Source organism: Podarcis bocagei (assembly GCF_964188305.1).
Source record: "Podarcis bocagei genome assembly, chromosome: 6".
In the NCBI taxonomy this organism is placed as follows: Eukaryota; Metazoa; Chordata; class Lepidosauria; order Squamata; family Lacertidae; genus Podarcis; species Podarcis bocagei.
The window spans coordinates 69,739,337-69,766,229 of NC_138130.1; the positions used below are offsets into that span (position 1 = coordinate 69,739,337).

A 26,893-nucleotide genomic window follows, 5' to 3' on the forward strand; every position below is an offset into this window, starting at 1 on the left:
CCTCAAAATCTTAAGCACTTGTCCCTGACCATCGTTTTCTCTTTACTGGTGACAAAACCATCAAACACCTTCAAAGTCCTGCTGTGCAAATGCTTCAGTTTCAGAGGAAATCCCTCATGCCAGTTTTCATTGCTACACTGTATGCTCAACAACCACATTTTGTTATATCAAACTATTATGTACAAATAAATATAAGCCGAGATGAAGAAAGGAAGAAAACACAACCACTTATCAACCTTAAATCACTACTAACTATTAAGCCCAGTGATTCCATCTCGAAGTAGGTTCATAAAATGAACAAAAGCTCAGGCTCTGTATACTCCTGTGAAAGCCCTTTAGAAAGGCAGGAAAATAATGCCTTCATTTCCTGTTCAAACTAATGCACACAGGTTGAAATGGTTCCTAGCATGAGGAATGGACATAAAAGAAAACTCAAACCACCAGATTTGAAACCTGGAATTTTTGGGGCATCATTTGCAATCATTGCAAGCCTGAGAGCTGAAGCTGAAATTCCTTTCAGCAAATCTGCTTCTCCCTGAAGGTCCATTAAAATTATATAACAACAGTGGATGAATCTAACCCTTATGAATGCCAAGGGAAGAACTTCCAAACAGGAAGTTATCAAAGTCAACATAAATGCTTTCCCCCATCAGCACAAACTTCAAAAAGAGACACTAATCACATATTGTGCATATGTGAAACTTAAAATAAATTAAGATGCTACATGTTAGATATTGGGTTACAAAAGCAGCAGAGGTAGCAGCACCAGCAAACCTTTGGGTCAAATATTGGAGGGGTGACATTGACCCACCTGAGGCTCACAGAAACCCTAGCTTTCCTCTTATATAGTTTTTTGCATATTGTCTTGGAGACAAACAATAAAATAAGCAAACTTCTGCCAACATAAAAGTAGTTTTGATCTTAGTCTTCCACCACCAAACTGCACACACATTATGTTGGAATGCAAAACTCATATGGATTCTGTAGGAAATGTCCATGAGAACTCACTTTGGTTTTTTTCCAAACTTCTGATGACCAAACTACACTTTAAAAATGCTAACACCCAAAAAGGGGTACTTTCAGAGCATGAAAGAGCAAAGATTGCCCATCTTCACCTTCTGATCTGGGTTCATCTTCTGACTGGGAGGAGGCCAGGGCAATGAAGCAATTCATGCAAAGATGTAACAGACTCCCCTAATGGTAGCAAATTTGCTCCAACTCTGCATAGGGGAGTATTTGAAATATTCTGTTACAGCTGGTGCAAAATTCACAGCAGAATTCACTTCCCTCAGAAGGTGGCTAATTGGGGAAGGCAAGGTCAGAGCAGTGCCTTGCTGAGAGATACATAATATATTCTTTCACCACCCACTAGATTGTGGTACACAATCTGGGAAACATTTCTTACAAAATCCACAAACTTATTACATCCACAAACTTATTACATACTTCATACCACCATAGATATTTCAATTGCTACAAAATAAATATCATTGTATTTTAAAATGCCCATCTTTCTGCTCCAATAATTTTAACTTACCACATTTTCTTAATAGATTAAAATGAGAGTTCAAGTAAAAAAAGAAAGAAAGAGGTTTAAAAACTTCATTTATACCTCACAATAATCTCTTGAAAACTCATACACGGTACTATATTTACAAAAAGGTCACTCTTAGCAATTGAGATGCTGTTTGTGCTTTGTATTTTAGTGACTGAGGTAGTTTAATATACAGTACAGTTGAAAGGAAGAAAGCAGGGCTCATGCCTGACTTTTGTCGCCAAGAACAAAATCTTTTGGCTAGTCTGGTAAATGTGTACTTAGAGTTCAATAATTATCTTTAGAGTTGGGCTCCTGGGTTTCATAACATGCAGGAGGCACACACTCAACAAGTCTAGAGAGAGGCTCCTGCTAATGATTTACAGATGTTGAAGTGTCCAGCCGGCACACATTCTGTATTTCAGCAGATGCAGGCAGAGCAGCCATATATGCAGCACAGGGATGAAGGAAGCCGTGCTGTTGAGGGCTGTGCAGTCCAATCAACACATGGCCTTGTGCCTTGGCATTGTGTGAAACAGCAAAACTGATAGGTGGAGAGAGAGCTTGAAAGAAAATTCTTGATATGACTGGACAACATTCCCACATTAAAACTTCTCCCGTTGTCAGGATTCATTGTCTTCTAGGAGAAGCTCATTCAATGCAATTACGGTAGCTGCAAAGTCAACTAGCTCCACAAAATCTGATGTAATTATGTTAACGCCCATGACGCCTGGTTTCTGCAGCTTCACCCAGTCCAGAATCGAAGGGAGATTCCTAAAGGGAAAAGAAAGGAAAATGTAACATGATCCTTCGTCGTGTGCATGAGGCACATTGCATCCTGCATATAATCAACATGCTGGCACTGTATACTGGATTTTACAAATACAGCATTCTCCCAAACTGTATTGTCTTGAATCCAGAGTTCTGTGAGTGGAGCTCAACTCACAGAAAGGAGCGCACTCAGGTCTCACTCCCCCTTCCTCCTGCAGCTCACTATGCCCCCATCTGCTGTGGAGTTGGGGATGGGCGCTCTCCAGATCAGGGGTCTGCAAGGGGTTTTGGCAAAAATGGTCCTTTCTGTACTTCTATTAATGTAAGCCTCCTTTGGATCTAAGCCCTGTTTCATGAATGGAGGAACTTTTCATGAGTGGAAGGCTTTGGATTCAAACCATTATGCCAATAAGGAACTGTCTCTTTGAGAAACAGGGGTGGCAGCAATTCACCCAATATGAGATGCAGCAGAAGCTCATAGGTGAACTTATCAGTGGAGCAAGCCACATCTGATAATCTCTCACCCATTAAAAGCAAAATTCTGATTGGCTCGGGAACAACGCTACAAGGTGTGTGAGAAGGAAATAAACAAGGAAATGTTTTCCAGCTTGTTGGAGCTATCCTTGTATCTGGTTTAGAGGCTGCAGCTAATGCAGAATGAAACCGGCAGCATACTTTGCTACATGTATTATACCAGCATTGAAAGATCTGTACTGCTGCCTATTTATTACCAAGCTAAATGTCAACTACAAAGCCTTGAACCCAAGGCTCTAAACACCTTGGAATCAGGTACCTAGCACACCATCTCCCCTTGTACAGACCAAGCCAATCTTTAAGATCTTTTGATTAGCAGGATGTCCCCTGGTGACAATACCGAAACAGATGAAATCACCTGGCATCTGAAATGCCCCCCACCTTGGGTAATTTGTGAGGCAAAGCGAGTATTGACCTTTAAGCACTTCTTAAAACCTTATGTTTACCCAACCTATCCTAGACTCTGACTCTTCATTTTTATTTTGTTGTTTTGTACCCTGCTTGGCTTTGTTTGTGATATACAATTGGGTTGTGTTTCCTTGTGTTTTGGAAATGTTATTGAAAGTTGCTGTATTTTTATTGTTTTTATCTAAACTGCTTAGAGGTTATCTATCTATATATGCAAACGAGAGAAACAACGTTGTGCAACATTTTTACATTCGAGCTAAGATACTAGGGTGAATGTATCAGAGTCCAAGTAAAGGATTCCTTTTCAAGGTCTAAAGGAAACCTCTGTAAATCACAGTGGCCTTGTTCTGGCACTCAAAATATATGCGATGAATGTGCATGGAAGTGGCAGGTATATGTTCACACATTCTTAAGGAGCTGTATGCTGAGCAGTTTTTCACCCAAGCTTCCCTTAAAAATTAATATTGCTGTATGTTATTCTTTCAAAACTCTATCTGAATGAAACGAAAAACTACGGTACATTTTGGCAGTAGACAGCATGCCATGACAAATTTCTCAGGAAAGCTGCAAGTTTAAAAGTTGAGATTATCTGGTACAGTTAGTAAGTCTTTATAAATGTAATGTGGAAGTTATTTTTTGTTTGTTTGTTTGAATTGCTTATAAAATATGATGTATTGGTTTTAACAGTGGAAGGTATTGTACTGAAAGGAAATTCTCTATTAAAACTGTGTTAATAACATCTTTATGTATTACCAGGCTTTGCAGTAATTTCATTTCCGCTCTTTTTCCTAGAAGCCTCCTTCCATGCTAACAAAGACTACCTGGGCCATTATATACATATTTGGCTTGCATTTATAGTCATCTTTACATCCAGAAATTTTCAGCGATGGCTTAGTTGCAATGCTGGATTAAACCATGCAGAGGCCCCAGGCAGTAGAAATCTTGGCTCTCCCCCCTCACACAAGTTCTAGTGGGATAGCATTGAACTAATAAAGTTTGATTGTACTTTTCCTTCAAGATCAAATCAATATTATTTTGGTCCGTTGTTGCAGGACCCCTAAAAGGCATGGAACCCATAGGCTGGGGCCTACTCTGCCTATTCGGTAATCTGGCACTGCTTAGCTGGGTGGCAATGAGGAATTACAGAAGGAAAAGCTAAGCCAAAGTGTTAGTCACTGTGTTAGACAGGACAATGTGTTAGTCCTGTCAATGGAATGAAGCTACTTGATTTCAATGACCCATAATATTTGGTTGAACAAATACCACACAATTTATACTAGGTATTTTGGGGTATTTGTATCATTTCTGAATTTGCATGCTGATGGTAATCCATTCTTTTTACATTTTTGCTATTAAACATTTGAGTAAGGGGACTAAATGCACAAAAGTTCTTAATCAAATACATTTGTACCCAAGAAGGGGAAAAAAGCACTTTAGCACCATCTAGTGTCTTATTACTGCAGGTACAACTACTTTGGAAAAGTGGCATTGACAAGTTGTGGATATGAGCTCCTCCACAGAGCCTGTTTGTTGAGAATTAATCATGATTTGCTTGTATGTAGCTCATGTGGAGGTTAGACTATATTCAGTCTTTATTAACCATTCATCCTGATTTGTTTGTGGGGTATTCAAACATCTTCCTGTTCATTGTTCACCCCACACTTTCCAATGCTTTCTCACACTTTTCTCAACACCCTATCAAGTGCAAAAGTCCCCCCCTTAAAGCGGATTATACTAGGGTGACAGAATGATTTAACCCATTTTAACAGCACAAACCTAAATTTCCTGCAAGTGCTTGGGTCCCTCTCACAAAATAGTGACAGTCTGGAGGCAATGTATAAGAAATGTGTCAGAGATGAAGATACATCAATGACATCCTAACCCCATATATGATTTTACTCTTAAAATTATGCATTTTCCACTTGCAGCCAGTATTGCTAGTTGCTATACTAGCAACCATGGCACTGTAGCTTTAATAGATTGATAGCTGTGTTGAATTAAAAGTTCCCCTGCATTTAAAAATATTCACTTCAATAAATGCAGTGCTTTCTCATTTCATCCAGAGAGAATTCTGAAAGTAATTAAAGCATTACATGGCTATTTTAAATTTGATCAGTTAACCAAGAAATCAAATGAAAGCCATCACTACTTACTAATATGTTAAATGCATGGATATGCACCTAATATAGTGAGGAGATATGGGCTCAATTCCTTACTGTGGTCTGTAGGTGGCAGCAACTTGCAACAGTATCGGCTACAGTTTCTAATCACATCAACAGAAATAAGTAAGCCTACTTATTTCAGTAAAATGGAATAAAATTTTGAGCACAGAATTGGAACCCATGGCACCATCAGTGTGTGTGTGTGTGTAATGGATTTTTGCCTTCTTAGTGAAAACATTTGATCTGATTCAAACTCTGAGCAAAATGGCTGCAGTTTAATTAAAGTTTGCCATCCTTTGAAATTTGCACTGTTCTGAATTTTGCAAAAGCATGCAACATGTGCCTATCCAAGGAGAAATTGCACTAAAATGCTGATGAACTGTCATAAAGACTTTTTAAAAATTGCAAGCTGATATGGAAATGTGGAAAACTGAATTTAAAACTGGAAAAAAGAAAAAATAGAAAAAATGAAATTGGCAGATTCACCCAAACCTACTTCCAGTTAAGTGTGAACAGGATTGCACCCTGAGTAAATTAATAAGTGGAGTCAATTTATTCTTTCTATCGTTTATCTTCTGTTGGCTGGAGGTTTGGGAAAGGACTCTTGATTATTTTTACATGCATTTCAAGTAAGAAGGACAAGGCTACCATATCTACTCAGAAGTAAGTCTTATTGAATTCAGTGAGTCTTACTCCTAGGTACCTGGGTTTAGGACTGCAAGCACAGGTTAACAAGGTTTCCAAAGGAAGCTAAAACAGGCACTTACTTGTGGACAAGTGTGTTTTTCAGGCCACGGATGAGGTTCCGTGCAATGGTTTTGACCCTTGGTGTAAGAATAGCTTGGGAAACGTGAAAAGTTCCTTGTTTTGCTCGTTCCCCACGAGTAGTGTCCAAGAACTGCAGCAGTTTATGTACGTTGGTCGTATTTGCCCATGGTGCTGGGATTTTATTCCCGGGCCACAGAAAGGGATGTTGTTCATAGAAACAATGATGGTAGAAAATGAGAACCTGGGAAATTGAGAGAGAACATATCAGAAGCCTTTTTCCCCACACAAGCTCTTCTTTCATTTACATTCAGCGCTAAAAAATAATTTCACACAAAATGTTGCTTTTTATACACTGGGCAAGCAGGGCGACAGCAGTATTGGTGTCAATATTTGCCACAAATAGGGATTACACAAAGGTTAAAAGCAGGAGCTGGGGAGTTCAAGACTCACTTCACTTCACAAGGTGACAATAAGAATGCAACTATTGCTCAGTCTGCTTTTTGGATTTCATCTTTGGGCTGTGAGGAGGTGAGGATGCTTCCCTTGGGTGATTGTGGATGGTCTTGCTCCTAGGTGAGAGACTCTCTCTCTCTCTCTGTGTGTGTGTGGGGGGGGGGGTACCTTGGCTTCTAAGTGAGAGCAGAAATGCTGGCTGCATCTGAGGTAAGTGCATGAATGCAGCTAACCAATGTATATCCGGTGTGCCTGATGATTTTTCATAGTGTTTTGATTGGTATGCTGTATTTATTGTAATCTTCTTTTGTATTACTATTCCGTTCACTGCTTTGGGCCAAACCGTATATAATACGTATACTGTAACATAACATGCAGAAAGAAGAGGATTTGCACTGATTTTTGTTGTTGTTGTTGCCGTAGTTATGTGGCACAACACTAAGTACATTTGCTGAGAGACAAGTCCCTACAAATTCCATGAGACATACTTTATCTGCTGTGTTTTAGGATTGCACCTTTAGTGGCATTAACCCCCATATACGCCACCAGGAGGAGCTCCTTTAGCACTGACTGCTGTGCTGTCAGCCTGATTGGTTACTGAGAAAAAAGGAACTGAAAATCAAGTGGAAGAGAGAAAGACAGTTTCAGGGGGTTGGTGCGCTGACCATCTGGTTGGTGGTAGGTACAGGTGACCATGTCTGCAGCAATCCACAGGACCAACAGAACATGATAAGTTGAGAAGGGCAAGCAGAAGCAGGGCTGTCACCACAACTAATAAACTAAAGAGACTGAAGGCCACAGTAGCTCAGGAGAAGAGAAAGCCTGGGGTAACTGCATCAGACACTTGTTCATAGGAAAGGCAGTGATTAAGGAAAGCACAAGAGCCCTGCTGTACTAGAACACATGTCCATCTAGCCCTCTTCTCACAATGGTCAACCGGATGCCTATGGGAAGCCCTAACAGCATTTTCCCCACCTGTGATTTCTAGCAATTGGTATACAGATGCATAATACCTCTGATAGCAGAGTAGAATATAGCCATATCCAGCCTTTATGAGATGTGGATTTCAGACTGGAATGACACAGCCAACAGTAGCAGAGGAGGATGGGAACTGGTCACTAGGACAGTAGGGTAGCCAGATCATGATGGGTAGGGGATCTGGAAGGTGGTGGGATACCAGGTGCTTCAGAGCAGGAATGGGGAGTCTGTGGCCCTCCAGATGGACACTGTGGACTCCAAATCCCAACATTCCTGCATACTAACTATGCTGGCTGTGGCTGAAGGGAGCTGAAGTCCAATTACCGGCTTCCCAGCCGTACTTTAAAGAACAGCATTTCGGTTGCCATACCATGAGATAAGTTTTAGTTTCATTCAGGCCCCACAGCAGTCTTTAAAGGGGGTGAGGGCCCAATAAGGAACAGAAGCTATGAAAGATCACAGCCCAAAAGTAATCCTAACAGTACTGAACCCACAGTTAATGAATGTTATAGACAGGAATCAAACTGGGGCTTGCCTTACTGGCCAACTAGAGTTCTGTTCGCAAAGGGACAAGGTATTATGCTATGCTTCTGAAATGCAGGATGAACTCAGAGGGAAATCTTCTGCTCCTTTCTCCAGCTCAAAGCAAGAAAGGTGCACTCCATGCTTGCCTCCCCATTCCAGCTTCAAGCAAGACACTTTCAATTCTAAGAGTTCTTTGAATTATAGAAATTTGTTGCCAAATGAGAAACGCTTTCCTACCTGCTGCTGCTTTTCCCAGAGGTTTTGTAATGTCACGTTTTCCACACACTCCTTTGGGCAGAGTCTTGATCCAAAAACCTCTTGGATCCTACTGATCAGGTATGCATGGTGGTTGTTGTCCATAGCATAGAAATGGTTGAAATCCAGGAAGATCACTTCCTTAGGGTGGTGTTCTAGGAAGGTGTTGATCTCCATCAGCCCATCCCATACTTTGATTCCGAACAAACCATGTATGAAGTAGATTTCTTGTCCTGCTTCACCTGGTTTGGAAGATACACGCAGGTCAAAGTAGCGGATTCCACCTTCAAGCTGCTCCTTGAATGTTAGGTTTTGTGTCACTGACCATTTCTTCATTACCTTCCTCACCAAAGAGATTTTAGCCAACCGCTTGATTGCTGTGGCTTGATCTGGTCCCACAGGAGATTTCTCATCAACCCAGTAGCTGAAGGAATCATGTGACCCTACAGAGAAGAAAGACAACATCATTTTAGTCCTACAACTTGGGGTTTGCCAAATGCTCTTTGCTGAAGCAGATTCTGGAAAACTGGATTCCATTCTTGTGTTGCTCATTTTTAACACTAGGAAAATCACTTAGGGCCACTTGTTAACACTTCTAAATCACTACACACAGTTGTAAATGGGGGTTATAAGACCAGATGGAGCTACTGCTAGGATGAGTTTGGTTCAACAAAAATGGAATACCATCAGCCAGGACTGTTGGGGGGAAACACAGTTGCAGTCACTGACATGTGGGCACCTCTCTCTCTCCACATGTTATTCAATTCAAGAGATTTATATTCTGCCTTTCTATACCAGAATTCCTAAGGCATTTAATTAAAATCAAAACAGTCACTGTTTTGCAGCATTACAAAAACATAGAAATGTTACTAACAATTTTTTTTTAAAAAACCCATCATATAGAACAGCTGCACGTATCCTCAGTGGAGGAATTTTACAGCCTGAACTGGCCCTTAGTTGTGGTGTTTGTTTTTGTAGTTGCATTCTGGAAGCCAGGATTTGGAGAAACAGAAGCTCCAATGTTAGATGTTTTGCACCTCAGTCTCCCCACCCAATATTTGGTGATGAGAAAATGTCATCCATGGGTCATCAAAGGAAAGCCTTTGTCAATCTGCTGTCCTCTAGTTGTTTGGGACTGCAACTCTCATCAGCCCCAGCCAGGACAACTAAGGGCACCAGATTGGTAAAGGCTGCCTAAGGAGATAAGCAGGTGACCAGACTCCTGTGTAGACTCCTTGAAAGAAGAACCATGCGCACAAAGGAGAAAAACAGATGTTTCCAGCTTGCAATGTCAGGATTCACACACACCTTTACCATCCACCAATTCAGCATTTACCAACTCAGAATTTAACAAAACCTTGAACTTCATGTTTCACTGCCAAGACACTATTTTCTGTAAAAGTTACTGATATCCCCAGCTGGGACCTTGTCTAATGAGAAATGGTTATACAGAAATATTAGAAGCTGACAAGAAATAACCCCATTACAGTGGTACCTCGGGTTACAGACACTTCGGGTTACAGATGATTCAGGTTACAGACTCCGCTAACCCAGAAATAGTACCTCGGGTTAAGAACTTTGCTTCAGGATGAGAACAGAAATCACACTTACCTCAAGTTAAGAACAGTTTCAGGTTAAGAACAGACCTCCAGAACGAATTAAGTTCTTAACCTGAGGTACCACTGTATTCAAATGTCATTTTTTGTAATACAGAAGTGTCTTCGGGAATGCAGTTAAAGGGTTAATTCTCCACAAGTCAGCAGAGACAACTCATTCCCCACAATGCACCTGCAGGCATCTTGCTACTCTCTTATCTGTGTTACTTGGTAAGTCACTTTGTATATAAACGAGCTCAAGTTACAGCATACTGTGTGGGTCCTGGTGGGAGATTGCAGGAATTGTTGATGGCTCTCTGCTGGAACTGTGAAGACTGTGAAGATTTGAGTGAAGACTTTTTCAAGAGATTTTCTGAGGAGGGAGTTGGAAAACTTCTAGACTTCAGAACTTGAGAGAATTCCGCCAGTTGCAGGACTTTGAAATCAACTGAACTAAAGACTTGGCTACGGACTTTAACACAGTAAGCACTTTGAAGCAGAGAGCCCTCTCTAGGTTCAGAGAGAGAAGACTACTTATAACAGGAGTACCGCAACCCCATAGTCACCTTTGACTAGATGTAACTGTCCAGGGGTCCTTTACCTTTGTGTGTGTGTGTGTGTATAGTAGTGTATAGTAGTGTATGTTGGTGTTGACCTAGTAAAAACAACTCTGCTAAACAGTTGTTTTCTGGGGTGAGCTTAATTGCTTGACTGAACTTCCCCAGAGTGTATACACCCAACACACCCAAATAAGGTGCTCCAGATAAAGCCATTCATTCCTGTGATGATTTATCCTCTGACACTGTAGCCTACCCTGGCCTAAGAAGGCGACATCCTATGTCTGCTATGCGATTGTGTTAGGTGAGAGAAATGCTTCCTAGATGTTTGCAGATCAAAGGCTTTAACTGCACATTCCATGTGCTAATATTGGACTAGTCTTACACTGGACAGTCTTCCAGCGACCGGCACCGGCAAACAAGTCAGAGATAGGGAGTAGCAAGCAGTCAGCTTACCATTAGCTTTTCCCTCTGGATTACTTAGCCTGCTGCGTTGAACACTGATACATAATGTATCACCGTTGTCTTGTTATCTTAAGAAATACCTTCTTGTTAAAGGTACATCATATGCTAAATACTAAAGAGCACATGCTGGTATGATGACACATCTAGGCTGCTTCAGCATGCCATGGAAAGGCATAAATCATAGCTTGCTGTGCATGTACAAAACTGTACTCACTTCGCTCCTCCTGGCTCACAGAGGGATGAAAGGAAACATGATCTGTAGCCAGAGTTTGTTCTTGGAACATAGTCATTGTAACCAACATGATATTTTATTTTTAATTTCACCAGTTGTTTCCTTTAAAAAAACAAACAAACACCAAACAGTAAAGTTTACAAAAAGGGTTCCTTATTTGCAAAGAGTTATCAGACATATGCCATTTGCTGGGGGTTGGAATCCACCTAAAGTGTGCTTGGAAGCAGACTCTTCAAAAACATGTCTCCTGCCATGCCCAGTTTGAGCTGCAAATGAGATGAAGGTCTTAAATGGATTACCTTGTTAGTGGCATTGAATCCACCTGGATGCCCATACTGTGTACAAATCAAAACATCAATGTGCCGCATTCTGAGAATGCCAGCAACAATCAGCATCACGAAGGATTTACGCTCCTCACTTCTTTGTTTAGGACTTTTTTATTTTTACTTTACACATTTGTTAAAAATTGGTTCTTTTGCTTTACACATGGAATTCTTGTTCAAAGCACTTCACATATTTGATCTTCAGAGACCGAACAACAGAAGAAAAAGAAATGTTGAAGAGGTAAGAGCTTCTTTCGCCTGAAGCTAGAGCAGATAAACAAAGAAGAATTTCTTCCTCTGTGACTGAATATAAATGACAGTGAGCTGGCACAAAACCATGTAAAAGGAAAGATGCCAGCTAATGAGAGTTACTCATACTCTGATCATCCAGGAGGAACTAAACGATGTCTCATAATCAGAACAAATCCAGCTCCCACACAATTCAAGGAAGTGCACAACAGCTTTTCAGCATGCACTTATCGGGGAGCAAGTCCCATTACATAAGACTGTAAGAAGAACCTGCTAGATTGGGCCAATAGCTCACTTCGACAAGCACCCTGCTCTTACAATGGCCAATCAGATGCCTGTGGGAAGCTTGCAAGCAGGAGCAACAGTACTTTGCCCATCTTCAAGTCCCCGAAACTGCTATTCAGAGACATACTGCCGCTGACAGTGGAACATAGCTGCTAAGTTGTGGGCGAACATATCAGACGACACAACGATTCTTCCAAAGCAGCTCTTTATTTGTAAGCTGGAACAGAACTAACTGAGGAGCTCAGTCAGCCTGCTTATATAGAGCTCCAGAACAATGTAACTGTTGCCATTTTCTAAAACTATCCAATCACTGAACGTTACTTTCTATCCTTCATTTGCATACAAACTATCCAATCACTGAACGTCACTTTTGATCCTTCATTTGCATAACTATCTACAGTATCCCCCTGCTGGCCCAGGGCGAGAACTTCAGAATATAACAATAGCCATCATGGTTAATATCCAGCTGAATTCTCAGATGTGAATAAACATGCACTGTATTGCACTGAAAAGTCTAGAAAGCCACCAATGCACATGTACCCTTGGAATGCAACATAGCAGGGGCAAACAACTGTTCTACAACCTATTTGCATGTTCACAAAATTAGCATATGGGCATATCACGCCCCTATTAAGCTCTCCCCCAACCCTCTTATCTTTTTAATCATAGAAGGTAACTACAGATGCAGAATTGCTTTTTTAATCTTGCTGTTTAGTGTCACAACTCAACCATTCTAACAGTGCGATGGTAAAAGGCCTTGTGAAAGAGTTCAATGTAAATTTAGCTTCGTGGCCACTCCATGCTCTTCAAGGCTATGAATGCACACATAAATAGAGCTTGATAGCAATATTCATGCATTCAGATTCTTCTCAATATACAGTGCTGGTCTCCATGGAAAAGTTATTATTCCAATGAAAACCAATAAATGTTACTGAAAAAGAAAGAAAATTAATGTTGCCATTCCTCCCTTGCAAGAATTTCAGAATGACAATGGAATGAAGATGCATTAGCTAGCAATCAGAGCACAGAGTTAAGTACAAAGATTTGCGGGCCCTCACATGACTATAAGTACCTCCAGTGTGAAGTGAGGCTAATCCCTTATATGTATATTGGTTTTTCCATCTGTAATCTACCTAATTCGTTGCACTGGAAGAAGCTAATATTCACAATCCACAAAACCACTTTAGAGCCAGCTGATTCCAGCAAATCATGCACACTGTCAGTCAAACGGTTGTATTTGAAAATCTAAGAAAGATTTGCAAAATGCCCTCTCCCAGTTTTCCAGAAAATAAGCTTTTTTTTAAAAAAAAAAGGACTACAACATTCTGCACCTTTACAGCAGAAGTCCTGTCATTTGAAAAAGTACATATCAGAAGGGAAAATGCATGTTAAAACACACATATTGAAACTAATATTTCTCAGCTTTAAAAAGAAAACTGATTTGTCTTCCATATATTTGAGAAGAAAGTGAAAAGGCTGGGTTAGTTGTGTCAGTTGAGTCAGAGAGAGGGAGAGAGGAACAGGGGAGAGTGATTGACTTTGCTTAATTTAACATGTCATGCCCTTTGGATAATCTCTTTAGCCTTCCTAACATTCTTGCAATTAGCCCAGCCAATTGCAAACCCATCACTTGCCCATTCTAGCACCCCTTGCTAAGCAGTCACTATGTTGAATAACAACAGCAAGTATATACACAATATTTGTAAATTATTTCTATCATTATTTCTAAAGGAGTTACAGGAGCCTCATTTGAACTTGCTGTAGAGTGTATGGGTTATTCTAAACACATCTGTCCAGGAAGTGGAAAAGTAGCTACACCTCAAGGAGCAGACAGGTCTATCTGTGTGGGCCCTATGTTCGGGATGGAAAACTGGTGTGCCTCCATATGTTGTTGGATTCCGCATACTTTCAGTCCTGGCAAGCATGGTCTGTGATCAGGAGATCCATCAGTTCTCCATCCTTGTCCTATGCAGGAAAACAATTATTCCCAATCTTGGGTCTCCAGCTGTTTTTGGACTACAATTCCCATCATCCCTGACCACTGGTCCTGCTAGCTAGGGATGATGGGAGTTGTAGTACAAAAACAGCCAGAGACCCAAGTTTGGGAAACCCTGCAGTAAAAGGCTAAATATTATTTTGGTCCCAGAAAGCTACCTTCTGTAGTATATACTGTAATTTCCAAACACCACCGTACATTTTCAGAATAGCATGGGCTATAAAAAAAAGTCTGTATGAAAATATGTTGCATTTTGTTCTCAAATAGTAGATACACCACGATAAATCTTCATAAAATGCCCCCTCAGGTCAATTGTGGAAAAGTGCTTTTTTATTTATTTCCTGGCTGCCAGTTTGGCACTGCACTGCACTAGCAAGGAAGCAAAGCTGCCCTAGTTGGAAATGCACCCAGTAAAACCTCATGAGGCTTGAGGATTCAAATCATTAATAAGCCGATTAGTATCTTTAAACCAGCCTTTAAAATATAAGCTAACAGAACTGCTCACTTCGCTTTGGTTGTTAGAAGGCTAAGGGCTGGAGGAAACATTATGTTGACAAATTAAGCCAAATGAATAACACAACTGACCTCTCTTGACAAGCAAACTGATTTAATAGAGTTCTCTTCAGTGCTGCAGCAAAGAGACAAGGAAGGCCATCAAGAGCCTTCTTAGGGCCAACTTAAATGTTCTGCACAGTTGGGTTGGGGTTCTTGTTTATAGCAGATTCAGTGGCAACATTTGAGACCTGGAGAAAGATGGGGTAGAGGCTGCTTAACCATTTCCCTTCTTGTTATTTTTTCCACTTTAAAAATGCAGCTTCTAGGGAGATTTTTCTCTCACATGTCAAAGCATTTGAATGCTTAGGGGGTTCTGCGGAGTATTTTTAGACCATGTTCTCATAGCCACATAGGGGCATGGTAGCCGTGGGATACATACTCATCTTCACTCCTAGCCCTACCCAGGGCATGCTGAGTCAATAACATGCACTCACTGCCATTTCCTGGATCCTGTTTTCAGCACCCCCATCACTAACCCACATTAAGAAACGTTTGCAGACATGGTTCAGCAGCAGAGATCAGCATGATGTGACGATGCACACAAGATAGCAACATGGAATTCTGCTGAGCATTCACACATGCTCTCTCTCTAAGACCCCATTTTTACAGTGAATTGGATCTTTTGAGATAAGATGCTCAGTGGTTTCAAAACACTTATTCAAATTCAGCCCAGGGTCATTTGCTGTTTGAAATCAGCAGGTCTAATGCATGCAACCGTATTATATTTTTTTTAAGATAAAAAGATCACCATTATCTTTCTGGGATAAAAGTGAAAATGCCATACACAGCAAAAGTGGCAAATACACAATACTAGGAAACTAACAATATTCTGGATACTGAAATTTGTTGCTTTTCCAGGGGCAAATTATCTCAAGCTGATGAAGATGATGATGATTTTTACAGTGGCTCATCCACATCCTTCTCCTTTCTCAGAGATATGTTCTCATATCTGCTTTTAGGTACTGTCTTTGCAGGTGTGATATAATTTTGACTTTTGCACACTTACTTCTTTCCCATATAGAAATCCAAGCAGAAGTTGTAGGCTATCGATAAATGTTATCAAACGTATGAATTTGGCATACTAGAGCTGAAGGCTAATCTGACAGCAAAGTCAGTATCCACTCCTTTAGGAAAAAATCTAGCAATCTAGTAGGCAATTGTAGATTGACCTGCCCACTGCAGTGCACTGTTTGGAAGCCCAGTTAACCAGCATTGAGCTTTTAAGTATAATGTTTGTTCTATTCAAACTGTTTTGTGGAGTCATAATTATGCTGCTGTAAATTGGAGATTAAATAAAGCAGGGGTGTGTTTTTTTTTTGTAGTGGTGTTGCCTTCTCTAAATTTGCATCTTTGCATTTTCATGCTGACATGACCTCCAAGAAAACAGATGGTCAAGCTTAGCTGCTTTGCCCTTCAATGAATCTCTTCATCAGCCTATTCCAGATTGGTCCTCATGCCATAGGAGTAGAAATCTGTTCCCCTCTTAGCCAAGCTTTTAAAGGGAAGCATTTGCCTTTATGCTTCCTACATTTTTCCTGGGCTGTGTGTATTTTCATACTACATAAAATGATTTTGCTGTAGGTCAGGGTCCAAGGTTCAAAGTTAAACCATGAAGTATTTTACAGTTGTTATCTGTAATCTTCTGTGAGTTCAGTTCCACATTGTACAAGAACATTGCAAGGTTATTACTTTCCATGAGTATGTATTACAAATGAATCACAGCTTGAGTAAATGAAATGACAATTGCAACAGCATTCTAGGCCCTGCCCCAAAAGTGACATAAGGTGGCATGGAATCTTCAAATGCCTTCACTGTGTTGCAGAATCTTTATTTTGTTGAATCAAGGGAGGAAAAATGTGAAATAGAAAATGCTGATGGGCAGAATTGCAGCATATGTCAGAGAAGTCAGAGGTCGCCTCTTGTGCAACATTAAACAATGTTTCCATTTAACCAAGTTTTGTTCTAATTTCAATGCTTAACATGGAATGCCTTCTGTCTTTTACTAGACGATCATCAAGGTGCAAAGGTAATTTCAACTATGTACATGTTAACTTGGGGAAGTGGAAAATTAGCAGTGAGCACCCACTTCAAATATTTCGTCCTTGTCTCATCAATGCACACTTGCCCATCAACACCTGTCCTCTTCAAATTTATGCTCACCACATTCTCTCTCTCAAACTGAAATCCTGGAATTGCAAACACCAGAAATATATGACAAGCAAGTCTGTAATGGAATTTCCTCGTTACCACTGTCAAAGGGTTTAGCCCTCTCAAGATAACAGCTTCAGTTTTGGGGCGATTTCAATAGCTATTGAAAACTGCTATCTCAGGTGACACATGCATAATCTCACTGAAGGAGATCTGCATAGTAATAAGCCTACCACAGACAAGATCTTTTGATGTCAGTACTTTTCATAACAGGATGAAACAATAACATGGTTAGGGTGTGTGACGGTGTGTAAGTGGTATGTGTGTTTGTGTGTATGGTGTGTGAATACATGTGGATAAGAGTGTGGACCTTACCGCAAATTTGGCTATAACCACTCTGCTATGCAGCCCCCAGAGAAAAGTGGCCCCTCAAGCTGAAAAGGGATATCCATCCCTGGTTTACTGTGAAGACTTAACACATCCAGAGTAAGAATAATATAGGTGTGGACAGCTAGGTTGGTTAGAGTGCGGCACTGATAACGCCAAGGTTGCAGGTTCAATCCCTGCATGTGACAGGTGCATATTCCTGCACTGCAGGGGGTTGAACTAGGGGATCCTTCCAACTCTACAATTTTATGATTCTATTATTAATGTGTGCAGCAGTAATTGATAAGAATAACTGTTTACACCAAGAGCAGATCACTGTGTATTAAACTGGTTTTTAAAAGAAAAGAAAAACAACAACCCAGAAATGGTTAAAAGCATCTTACAGACTTTTAGCTTTTTATGAAGCAAATTATTCAAAGTAGGGTAATAAACACGTGCAGTCATAGACCTAGCACCACAGGCTGTAAGAATCATGATTTTGCTAAGTGCTGAGGGAGGGACGAGAGCGGAAGGGCGTAGTGCAGGCTGTGAAGAGAAACAGCTGAACCTATCCTCATGGAAAGAATTGTGTCAAAACCCAGTGAAACTACTATGCAGCACGCACACAGAGAGATGAAAGGAAGGGAGGAGGGGGTGGAAGAGAGAAGGGACAGTTCAACAGATGCCACAGAGATTAAAGGCAGCAGCTAGCAGATCATCATTTTCCTGGAGTTAGTTCTAATACTGGAAAAACAGTGCAGAAAACATAATTCTTGAAACTCAGACCATAAGCCACTCTTTCTTATGTTTTATCCTGCATCACACATTTTAAATGTTTGATGAGTTATTTTAATATTTTGTAAAAAGCAATGGTAACATATAATTAATCATTGTCATTTATGGTTTTCTAGTTGAGCAAATAATCAAATAATTAAGCAATCAAACACAGACTTTAAAAGAACCTGTTGCTATTTGTTAAACTTCAGACAAATGTAGTACAGATTGAAAGGAGTCCAATGCAACTTATTTTTTTATTATTTGAACTAATTCAGGCTGGTTCAAAACTATTTTGAGGAAATTGTAAAGAATACCTTATTCATTACCCTCATACAAGCACACACAATCCTCTTACACCATTTCGCCAAATTAATTTACCATGCTTTACTCATGCTTCTGTTTAAAGCAGAGCTGGGTCTATCAACACACACAAGGGAGCTTTTTGGAGGGGCTGAAGATGTTATTAGACTGCTCCCCTTCCCCGGAGGTGCACCATTGCTGGTGGACATCCGGGACCTCGTGGTGACCCAGGAGTGGGCGGAGGGGTGCTGCTCATGTCATCAGGGCTCCTGGCAGTGTCACACACCCCGGACTTGACGTTAATCTGGTCCCAGCTTTTGGAGAGGCGTTGTTGGCGGGATTGCCCCCATCTGGCGGCAATCAATAGGGCCAAGAGAATTGCTAATTGTGTGGTGGAATGGAAGGGCTGGGTGATACGGCACCCCGCTATTATGTCCGACCAGGTGGCCTTGTTTCGTAACGATGGTGTTCACCTTTCTGATAAGGGTAATGATATTTGGCTGGTTGATATTGTTGAGGGCATTAGGTGTTGGTTGCAGGTGAGGTTGTTGGCGGCAAGCCTTTTGGCTTGAGTGGCGGTTAGGCATTGGGTAAGCCTTGTTTATGGGAGGGGAGGTTGTTGCCTCTGCCTGCCCCTGCTTGTTAAGGGTATCCCATTAAAGGGATCTGGGGGTGTGGTTCCTGTCCAAAGCCCGGGCGTGGGCTAAGGCCATGCCATGACCCCATCAGTGACCCTGGGGGGTGCTCTCAATTGATGTATATCATAGGGCTCCCCCTTATCGGTGGTTGACCCTTGAGAGACTTCCTGCAGATGGGCAGGAGAGCCAGGATATAGTCTGGCTTCACCCAAATGCCTAAGCCAAACCGCTAACATCTGTAACCACTAAAGTTGTGGTGTAATTTATCCCATTAACCCAACATACTTGTGTCTGTGTGTTTATTTCTGCGGGGAACTTCAGAGCCAGGGCCTTGTCAAGCAATTCTAACCAATCAGGACCACCTGCAAGAAATCCACCATTTATATTGCATTTGACCAATATAAACTTTAGTGTAACAATTCTGAATGAGTTAAACTAGCCAACTTGCCAAAATAAGTTTACTTGTTTACAATGGTAAGTTAAAGGACACCAAATGGCCGTCATCTAAGTGGCTAGAAATTTGGCTTAGCAAAGAGACATACTGGTGCCCATGAATTTGAATGTTAGAAGCCCATGATATAAAATGTCATGTGCTGTAAGGAAGTAAAACATTTGTTCCTGACGTATGCTGGTTAAGGAAAAGTGAAAAAGGCAAGTCAATAGTTGTCATCATTTCCCTCCATCTTCCTAAACTTGCTGCTAAAGAATAGGAACCTTGTATGTGCCATCACCCAATCCCATGTGTCTTGTTTAATCATATGCCAAGCTTGGATGAGCATCTATTAAACTTGATGATTTAACAAGCACCTACGTATTCAGCACACTGCTATCAACTCTTCTTCATCACAGGGATTACACTTGCACAGGGTTCATCCACGCTTCTGTTGGTGTGACGATTTCTAGTCACAGGTTCATGATTTGTAGGTATAGGTCTGAGCAGTGGGGTGGGGGGTTGTCCCACTATTTACTGTTAAATCATAACATGTGTGATAACCAGCCTCATATAATCAACATACTTAAATCTAATGTATGAATGGGTTAATACCAGGCTTAGCAAGGTCACTTCCCCTTACCTTGGGAGAAAATGCATAATCAATCCTACTATTCAACCTCTAGTCTACCTGAGAAGCTCAACATGTGAAGAGGTTTGAGCTGGTTGCTCCAGCTCAGAATACATGGCTCTCCCATTCCATATTGTCACAATTTCACTGAGCAAACATTAACCAAGAAACAAGTGTTTTTTTATTGACACATATAGGATACATAACTACTACTGAGGAATATAATTAAGGTTTGATGCATCCCTTCCACTCATTACTAATATTCAGCAGAAGACAGCATGCAATTTCAGCATGATCAGTTATGTAAGGTACATCAAGTACTATAACATATTCATATTACACCATAGGACTGATAAAATTACAAGAAGTAACTGAGGCTGAAGTCCTATTCCCACTTAAATGAGAGTAAGCTCCATTGATCTCAATGGGACTAACTTCTGAGTAGATATGCATAGGATTGCACTGTTAAATAGATACAGAGACGGCTTAAGTTGCTTAGTGTAAAAGCTGCAAAGTATCTGGCTCATGATGTAATAGGAAATTATTTCAGTACTCAATGTGACTTACCAATGTACAGCATCGCTCAGAGTGAACTGATATGCTATGCTTACTGGAGAAAGAAAACAACAACAAAATATTGGATAGTATTAACTTCTAGGAGGGAGACTAAAGCCAGTAAAAGAAATTGGTTATAATTCAGCTGTGAAAACTAGAGATATGGGGAGTTAGCCAATATTAATCATACTTGAATAAGAAGAGATACAACAGAGATATACAGAATGATGTGGAGAAAGTGGATAGAGAAAAGTCTCCCCCTCTCCGCCTATAATACTAGAACTCAAGAAGAGCCAAAGAAGCTGAATGTTGGGAGATTCAGGAGTGGGAAAAGACAGTACTTATTCACACAGCTCACAATTTCTCATGTTATCTTTATGTTAAGGCACATCAATGGAATGACTAGAATAAACAGTAGAAATCATTTGAGCATTACTCATTATCAGCATTATGGCACGTGGCTATTTATGATGTAAGCATTAATAACTAAAGGAAGCCATACCTAAAAGTTCTCATTGCTAGCTACGTTTCATTCCATATATGCTTTGACTGAAGACAAAGTCCTAAAGGACTGAAGTCTCAAGCAGCTTCTGGGGCTAGAAGTGCCTATGCCCAGCCAAGGCTAGTCTGTTAGCTATGGCTTCTCCTGAATCCAGATAAGAGAAGCACCATAGCTCAGTGGTAGAGCATCTGCTTTGCATGCAGTCCCTAGTTCAATCCCTGGAGTCTTCAGGTAGGGCTTGGCAAGAATCCTGCCTGAAATTCTGGAATGCTACAGCCAGGGAGCTCTTCTTATCTCTCCGCATTCTATTCCATTGGCAGCATACACAAGGCCTCTCACAACTAGATAGAGGAACTAGATTGGCGTAGATGTGGTGCCCTCTACATTATTGGACTCCACTTCCCATCAGCCCAACCAATCTAGCCATTGAACAGGGATGATGGGGGTTGGCTATCCCTGAACTATAGAAGACCTGCAAATTTTGATAAAGATAGCCTCTTTTTTGCAACATTATAATTATCAGTTTTATGGTCAATTTTAGATGTTGAGCCATTTTGGAAAATGCAGTAGCAGGATCTAGGTTTGGAGAAAGTTCTTTCAATAAGCCAATCGACCTCTAAATTCAAAGCATGTTTTCATATCTCCTCAGTCTCACTAGACATTAAAATGAGATTAGTTTTAATAGGGATACACTCTCCATCCCTTATCAAGAAACATATGGAGGATTATGAGCAGACATTTACTGGAGCAGTTGTACTGTTATGCCCCAACAGGGCCTTTCAAAGACTTATTAATATCTTGAAGAGCAGGGCTGAAGCTGTGGTTCTGCTGAACTGCGACATTCCTTGTTTGACAAGTGTCCTGCAAATGCAAAACATGACAAGCCAAATGCCAGGTCGTGTCTAGCTGTGCTTTGCCAGTTCTGGGAGATGAACAGACATGGTCATTACTACAGCAGAACAATGATTCATCTAGTCTGGTATCCTGTCTCTAGCAGAAACCAACGATGAATATTTCTAAGAAAAGGTCACCCTTCCTCAATAATAAGCCTATAATTGCAATAATACACAGTCTACCTAGACTGTGTTGGGGAATGTTGTTTGACCTCAGCTAGTTATCCGATTACATCCTAAAGCCGGAGACAGTACTGAACATTTTATCCTGGTTAACCAGGCTCATTTACAGTAATGTTCAACCACCATTCTCTTTATCTTAAAAAAGGGGAAATTATTCTATCACACCTTTATGGGCACTGGGCAGAGAAGCGTATCATGCAGAATACATATGCACATGAGTATGTAAATGTGTTTCCTCTCCCCACTCCCCAGGAAGAAACCAGGCATATATAGTCATCTGTGCTATTTGAATTCAGTTCAATAACAAAACATTAGGTCACAGGAAACCCCTTTAGAGAACAGCTTGACCCTATCACCTTTTTGATAAGACTTTGGCAGTGGTACCAAGAATGAGTATTCTCTGCAATCAAATGTCAAGTTTTGTGCACATCTTCTCATTAAATCCTTCACATAAATAACTCCAACTTTCACTGGCGCAGTGACATGAAAGCTATTTAGGCAGCAGAGACTCAGGGGGGATTATGGGGTGTATCCAAGTCCTCTTTTAAAGTGGACTTCCACTTGTGCAGTGGAACTTTCTCATCCCTTCCTCTCCCCTCCCCACAACATCAAAATCTAGTCCAGACTGCCCGGAAACCTTGCAGAGCAAGGGGTAATCAGCAAATCTCTGCTTTTCAGTGCTTAGCTTAGTTGCCCCCATCACACACACATCCCCAACAATGACAGATACAGGTGGGAATTCCGCCTCCACTGATGGTTCTATAGCAGTGGCTAGTAGTCCCCATAGGAAAGCTTCTTCAATACTGTACTAGTATGAGTGTTTTAACAGGCCTTTACTTATTCAGAGGCTGTTTGAGGGGGATACAGGTTTGGGAACCTGAGCAACAAACCATTTAGGTGGATTCTTTTTTAAAAAACAACAACCACAAAACCCCAGTCTGTATCTGTACTTGTTTTTCTGGTTTTTTTTCAAGAAAGCTTTTATTATTGATTTTTTTTAAAAAAAATTGCTAATCACTTTTGAGATGTTTCACCAGAATATATGCGTAAATGAAAATGAACAAATGGTAAATAACCATACTGTAGCCAGGTACAAAAGTTACTGGTAAGGTGGTCCATTTCAGGTGGAAGATTAGAGGATGCCCTTAAACAGCAAGACACTGACAACTAGTTACCACAGATTTAACCACAAAGAGAGGATCATTTCTTGAATGACACCAGATTGTTTTGAGCCGCATTTGACTAGTGCTCAGATATTTAACAAATGGATATGTGACTGGGAGAATGGAATACCTCTGCACCAAAGAGGGTGAAACATAGGAGAAAAACACATCCAGGGCAGTAAGCTCTTCCCAAGATATATATTTCAGAGTCAACACTTTCTAGTTGTAAATACATCTAGTTCTTTGATCAAGCACTAAGCAACTAGTCTAGAGTGTTTTCCTCCACTTCCTAATACTGCAGCCCTAGAAGCACCTTGTTTCCTTATTTTTTTTAGGTTTTAATAACTTTGGTGATTACCCCAGTTTCCAAAAACTCAAAAATTATGCTGCAGATTGGTATTCTGAAATAACCACACACACACACATTCCTTGAGAAAAAATAATTGAAAAGAGCAGCTTCTGCTCGCAAACCTTCCTTTTGGGTACTATCCAAAAGAGGCCTTTCATTTTTTGTTGTTCTGCCTTGCCTGAAGATTGGTGAAAACACACTAGGGAAACAATAGTATTCCAAAATGTTTTTGTTACCTATGGAGTATCTAACCTGTTTCAGTGAATACCCCTGATTTAGCTGACAGCATAGAATAAATCAACAATAAAATCTGAAACCCCATAAACAGGAAGGGAAAGACATCTTAACCCACCCTCATAAATAAAACTGCAATCAGAAGAACTTTATGTTTGTGTGTTAGTCACCCCACCAAAACAATACAATTTTAGATCTCATTTTCCTCATTGTGATAGTATGGTTTAAGATTGATGATTTACTCCACGAGTGCCTAATAACAGCAAAACAGTATTAATACTTCACATTTTGTACAGCACATTAAAATGTTTCACAAACATTATCCAACATAGCTCAGTTGGCAGAGCATGAGACTCTTTATCTGGGGGTCGTGGGTTCGAGCCCCATGTGGAGCAAAAGATTCCTGCATCGCAGGGGGTTGGACTTAGATGACCCCTGTGGTCCCTTCCAACTCTTTGATCTATTATCACATACATCCAGTGCTTTTTTTCTAGGGGGGGGGCACATACCCCTAAAGATTTGTGAATCTTTTTACTTCTGTCCGTTTACTGTATTTATTTTCCCCGATTTGAACTATAAAATGGGGATTTTCTCGAGTCCAAATGAGAGCACCCCCAAACATTTTTTTAAAGGAAAAAAACCACTGCATACATCTGTAATCGTTACAACAAGCGAAGTCAGCGTTATCCCACTGGAGCCGTGGTGCTGAAATAGAGAGTGGCTTCCCTGGGATTCCCTAACTGGTTCGGCTAAGTCTCTTAACCACTAGGCTACACCGCTTAGAAAACAAACAAAAACCCCTTCCTAGTAATTCGGGTGGATTCCCCGACACAAGCAAGCCAAGAAGGAGCAGGTGCTCCAGGGATACCCTAGAGGAGCCCAAAGCAGAGCAGGGTCTTACCTGGGATGGCTAGATTGGCCAGAGGAAGGGCGCTGAGGGCGGACGGCAGGGAGCCCATCCAGTGCGCGCTGCTGCTGCTGCTGCTGCTTTCCAGCGCCATCCTCTCCGCGGCACTCCGTTGCCCGTTGCCGAGGCTGCTCTGGCTCGCCGCTTCCCGCTTCGTCCAAGTCCTCGTCAGCAGCCGCGGCGTCTCCTCGGAGGTCTCGTCCACCTGCCGCTCTCTGGGTCAGCCAGCGCCCGCGGCTCCCTTTCTGCCATGCTCCGAGCGGCTGCCTCGCCGCCGCCTCTGCGGCTTAATCCCGCCTTCGCGCCAAAGGGGCTCGCTCAGGACGCCTGACCTCACGCTCCCTCTGCCAGGGGCTCGAGCGGAGGCCCCGCCCTCCCCGCTGACGTCACAGCGCGCGGGTCCCCGCGGCGCACCTGGCAGGCGAGGGCAGAGGAGTCCCGCCTTTGCGCCAAGAACAAGCCTGAGGATATCTCCCACGGGAGCGCGCACCAGCGAGCGGTCAAAACAAATTATCGCTCTCCGGCCAAGCCTCGGCGCGCTGATTGGCTGGCGACGAGCTGATGGCACAGCCCTCCCTTCGTCGCGTGTCAGGGTGGCTGGCGCAGCCGGTTGGTACAGGAGGGCAGTTCCCAGCCAGCCGCCCATTGGTTGAAGGCTGGCTCAGCGCTAATTGGGCTAATTTTCTCCAGGGCGCTCCCAACGTGCTCAGTTTGCGGATTCTTTGAGGGCACGTGGCGCTAAGGTGGCAGAATCATAGAATCGGAAGGGATCCCGTGGGTCATCCATCCAAACCCACTGCGCTGCATGAATTTCAACTGAAGCGTTCGTGGCAGATGGCCGTGCAACTTCTCCTTAAAAACCTCAAAGGAAGGAGAGTCCGCAGCCTCCAGATGGAGACCATTCCGCTGTCAAACAGCTCCTGCTTTCAGAAAGCATCATCTGGAGGGGACACAGGTTTCCTTTCCCAGTTTTGAAGGAAACATTAAAAATGAAACTCCAGGATGGACAAACGTCTGATGAAGTTGGTTCTCTCTTCAGCAAAAGCTTCTGCTGCAATAAACATGTTAGCTGCAAGGTGATACAGGAGTGTAGTAGCCAAAAGGATTCTTTATGATTTTTCTTTTTTTGGGGGGGGATGAGGCTCATCATCTGACTGTCATTTGTGAGAGAACACTCAATTTTACCCACTTTCTCCAGAAGTTGCTTTTATCTCTTTTGTCAAGATCCTTACTTTTTAAAAGGGTGAAAAAGCATTGGACAAAAATCGTTTTTGAGATATTTTTTTAAAATTTATCATTGTGTGTAACTATTAAAACAAAACAGGATCAGCACAATGAGGTTGGAATCCTTTATCAAATAAATAAATAAATAAATAAATAGAAACTCTTCCTCTGTAATCTCATTTCAGCTGCCCTACTTATTTCCAAAGCCTCGACAACATGCTTCTACCATTTCTTTTCTGTAAAGTAGATCAAACTGGAGCAGCAGGATAAATAAAGCCACGTTCTAATGTTTGTTGAAATGTGCTTAGTGGCTGTGGTTGCAAGTCTGCTTTGAAACAAATACTGAAGCACACTCACTCTGTTTCTTCTTCTTTTTGATGCTGGTGCATGTAATAAAGTTAAATGCAAAACTGTTCTGAATAGCTATACTCTGTTACAAGGATGGGAGTTCCTCCAAATGTTGTTGAACTATAACTCCCATCATCCCTGACTTTTTGCTGCACTGGCTGGGGCTGATGCAGTATAGAAGCAAACAACATCTGGAGAGACTCAGGCTACCCACCCCCCTTCAGCGAGATCGTGCTACTGTAGTAGTAGCAGTACAGCTGAAACAACAGTATTTCCCATGGTTTCCACGAATATTTTTGATGCTAGGTCTGTATGCTACTATTCCTTCTGATTAGCTAAAGCAAAAAACAAAAACACAAAACATGCAAAATAAGAGGGCTCAAGCAAATGTGCATTGTTTCTCCGGGTTGCAGAATTTTGCTTTTTTTGTGGGATTTGGATTAGCTTGGCACAGCAGTTTGATTATGTTTTGTTTAGTACAAAGAACGCACAGAGCAGAATGATGAACTGAACTGGTCTTTGGTCTGATCTTGCAGGGATCGCTTGATGTTCTTAATCTTCCCCTCTATTTTCATGATCAAATCATCTGCCCAAACTGTT

General features: G+C 41.4%; 2 protein-coding genes across 3 annotated transcripts in view; one reads left to right on the plus strand and one right to left on the minus strand.

The window, feature by feature from the left end:
- Positions 1-26,893, plus strand: part of LOC308589698 (uncharacterized protein) — a 474,186-nt gene that overhangs the window by 269,916 nt on the left and 177,377 nt on the right. The window lies entirely within an intron of this gene.
- PLCXD2 (phosphatidylinositol specific phospholipase C X domain containing 2) lies at positions 1,685-25,787 on the minus strand. Its single transcript, XM_081199067.1, has 4 exons — positions 24,716-25,787; positions 8,371-8,831; positions 6,177-6,418; positions 1,685-2,308 (listed from the first exon to the last, which is right to left on the minus strand). Exons 1-4 carry the CDS (start codon positions 24,813-24,815, stop codon positions 2,158-2,160), a joined length of 954 nt encoding a protein of 317 aa, XP_081055193.1. The 5' UTR covers positions 24,816-25,787; the 3' UTR covers positions 1,685-2,157.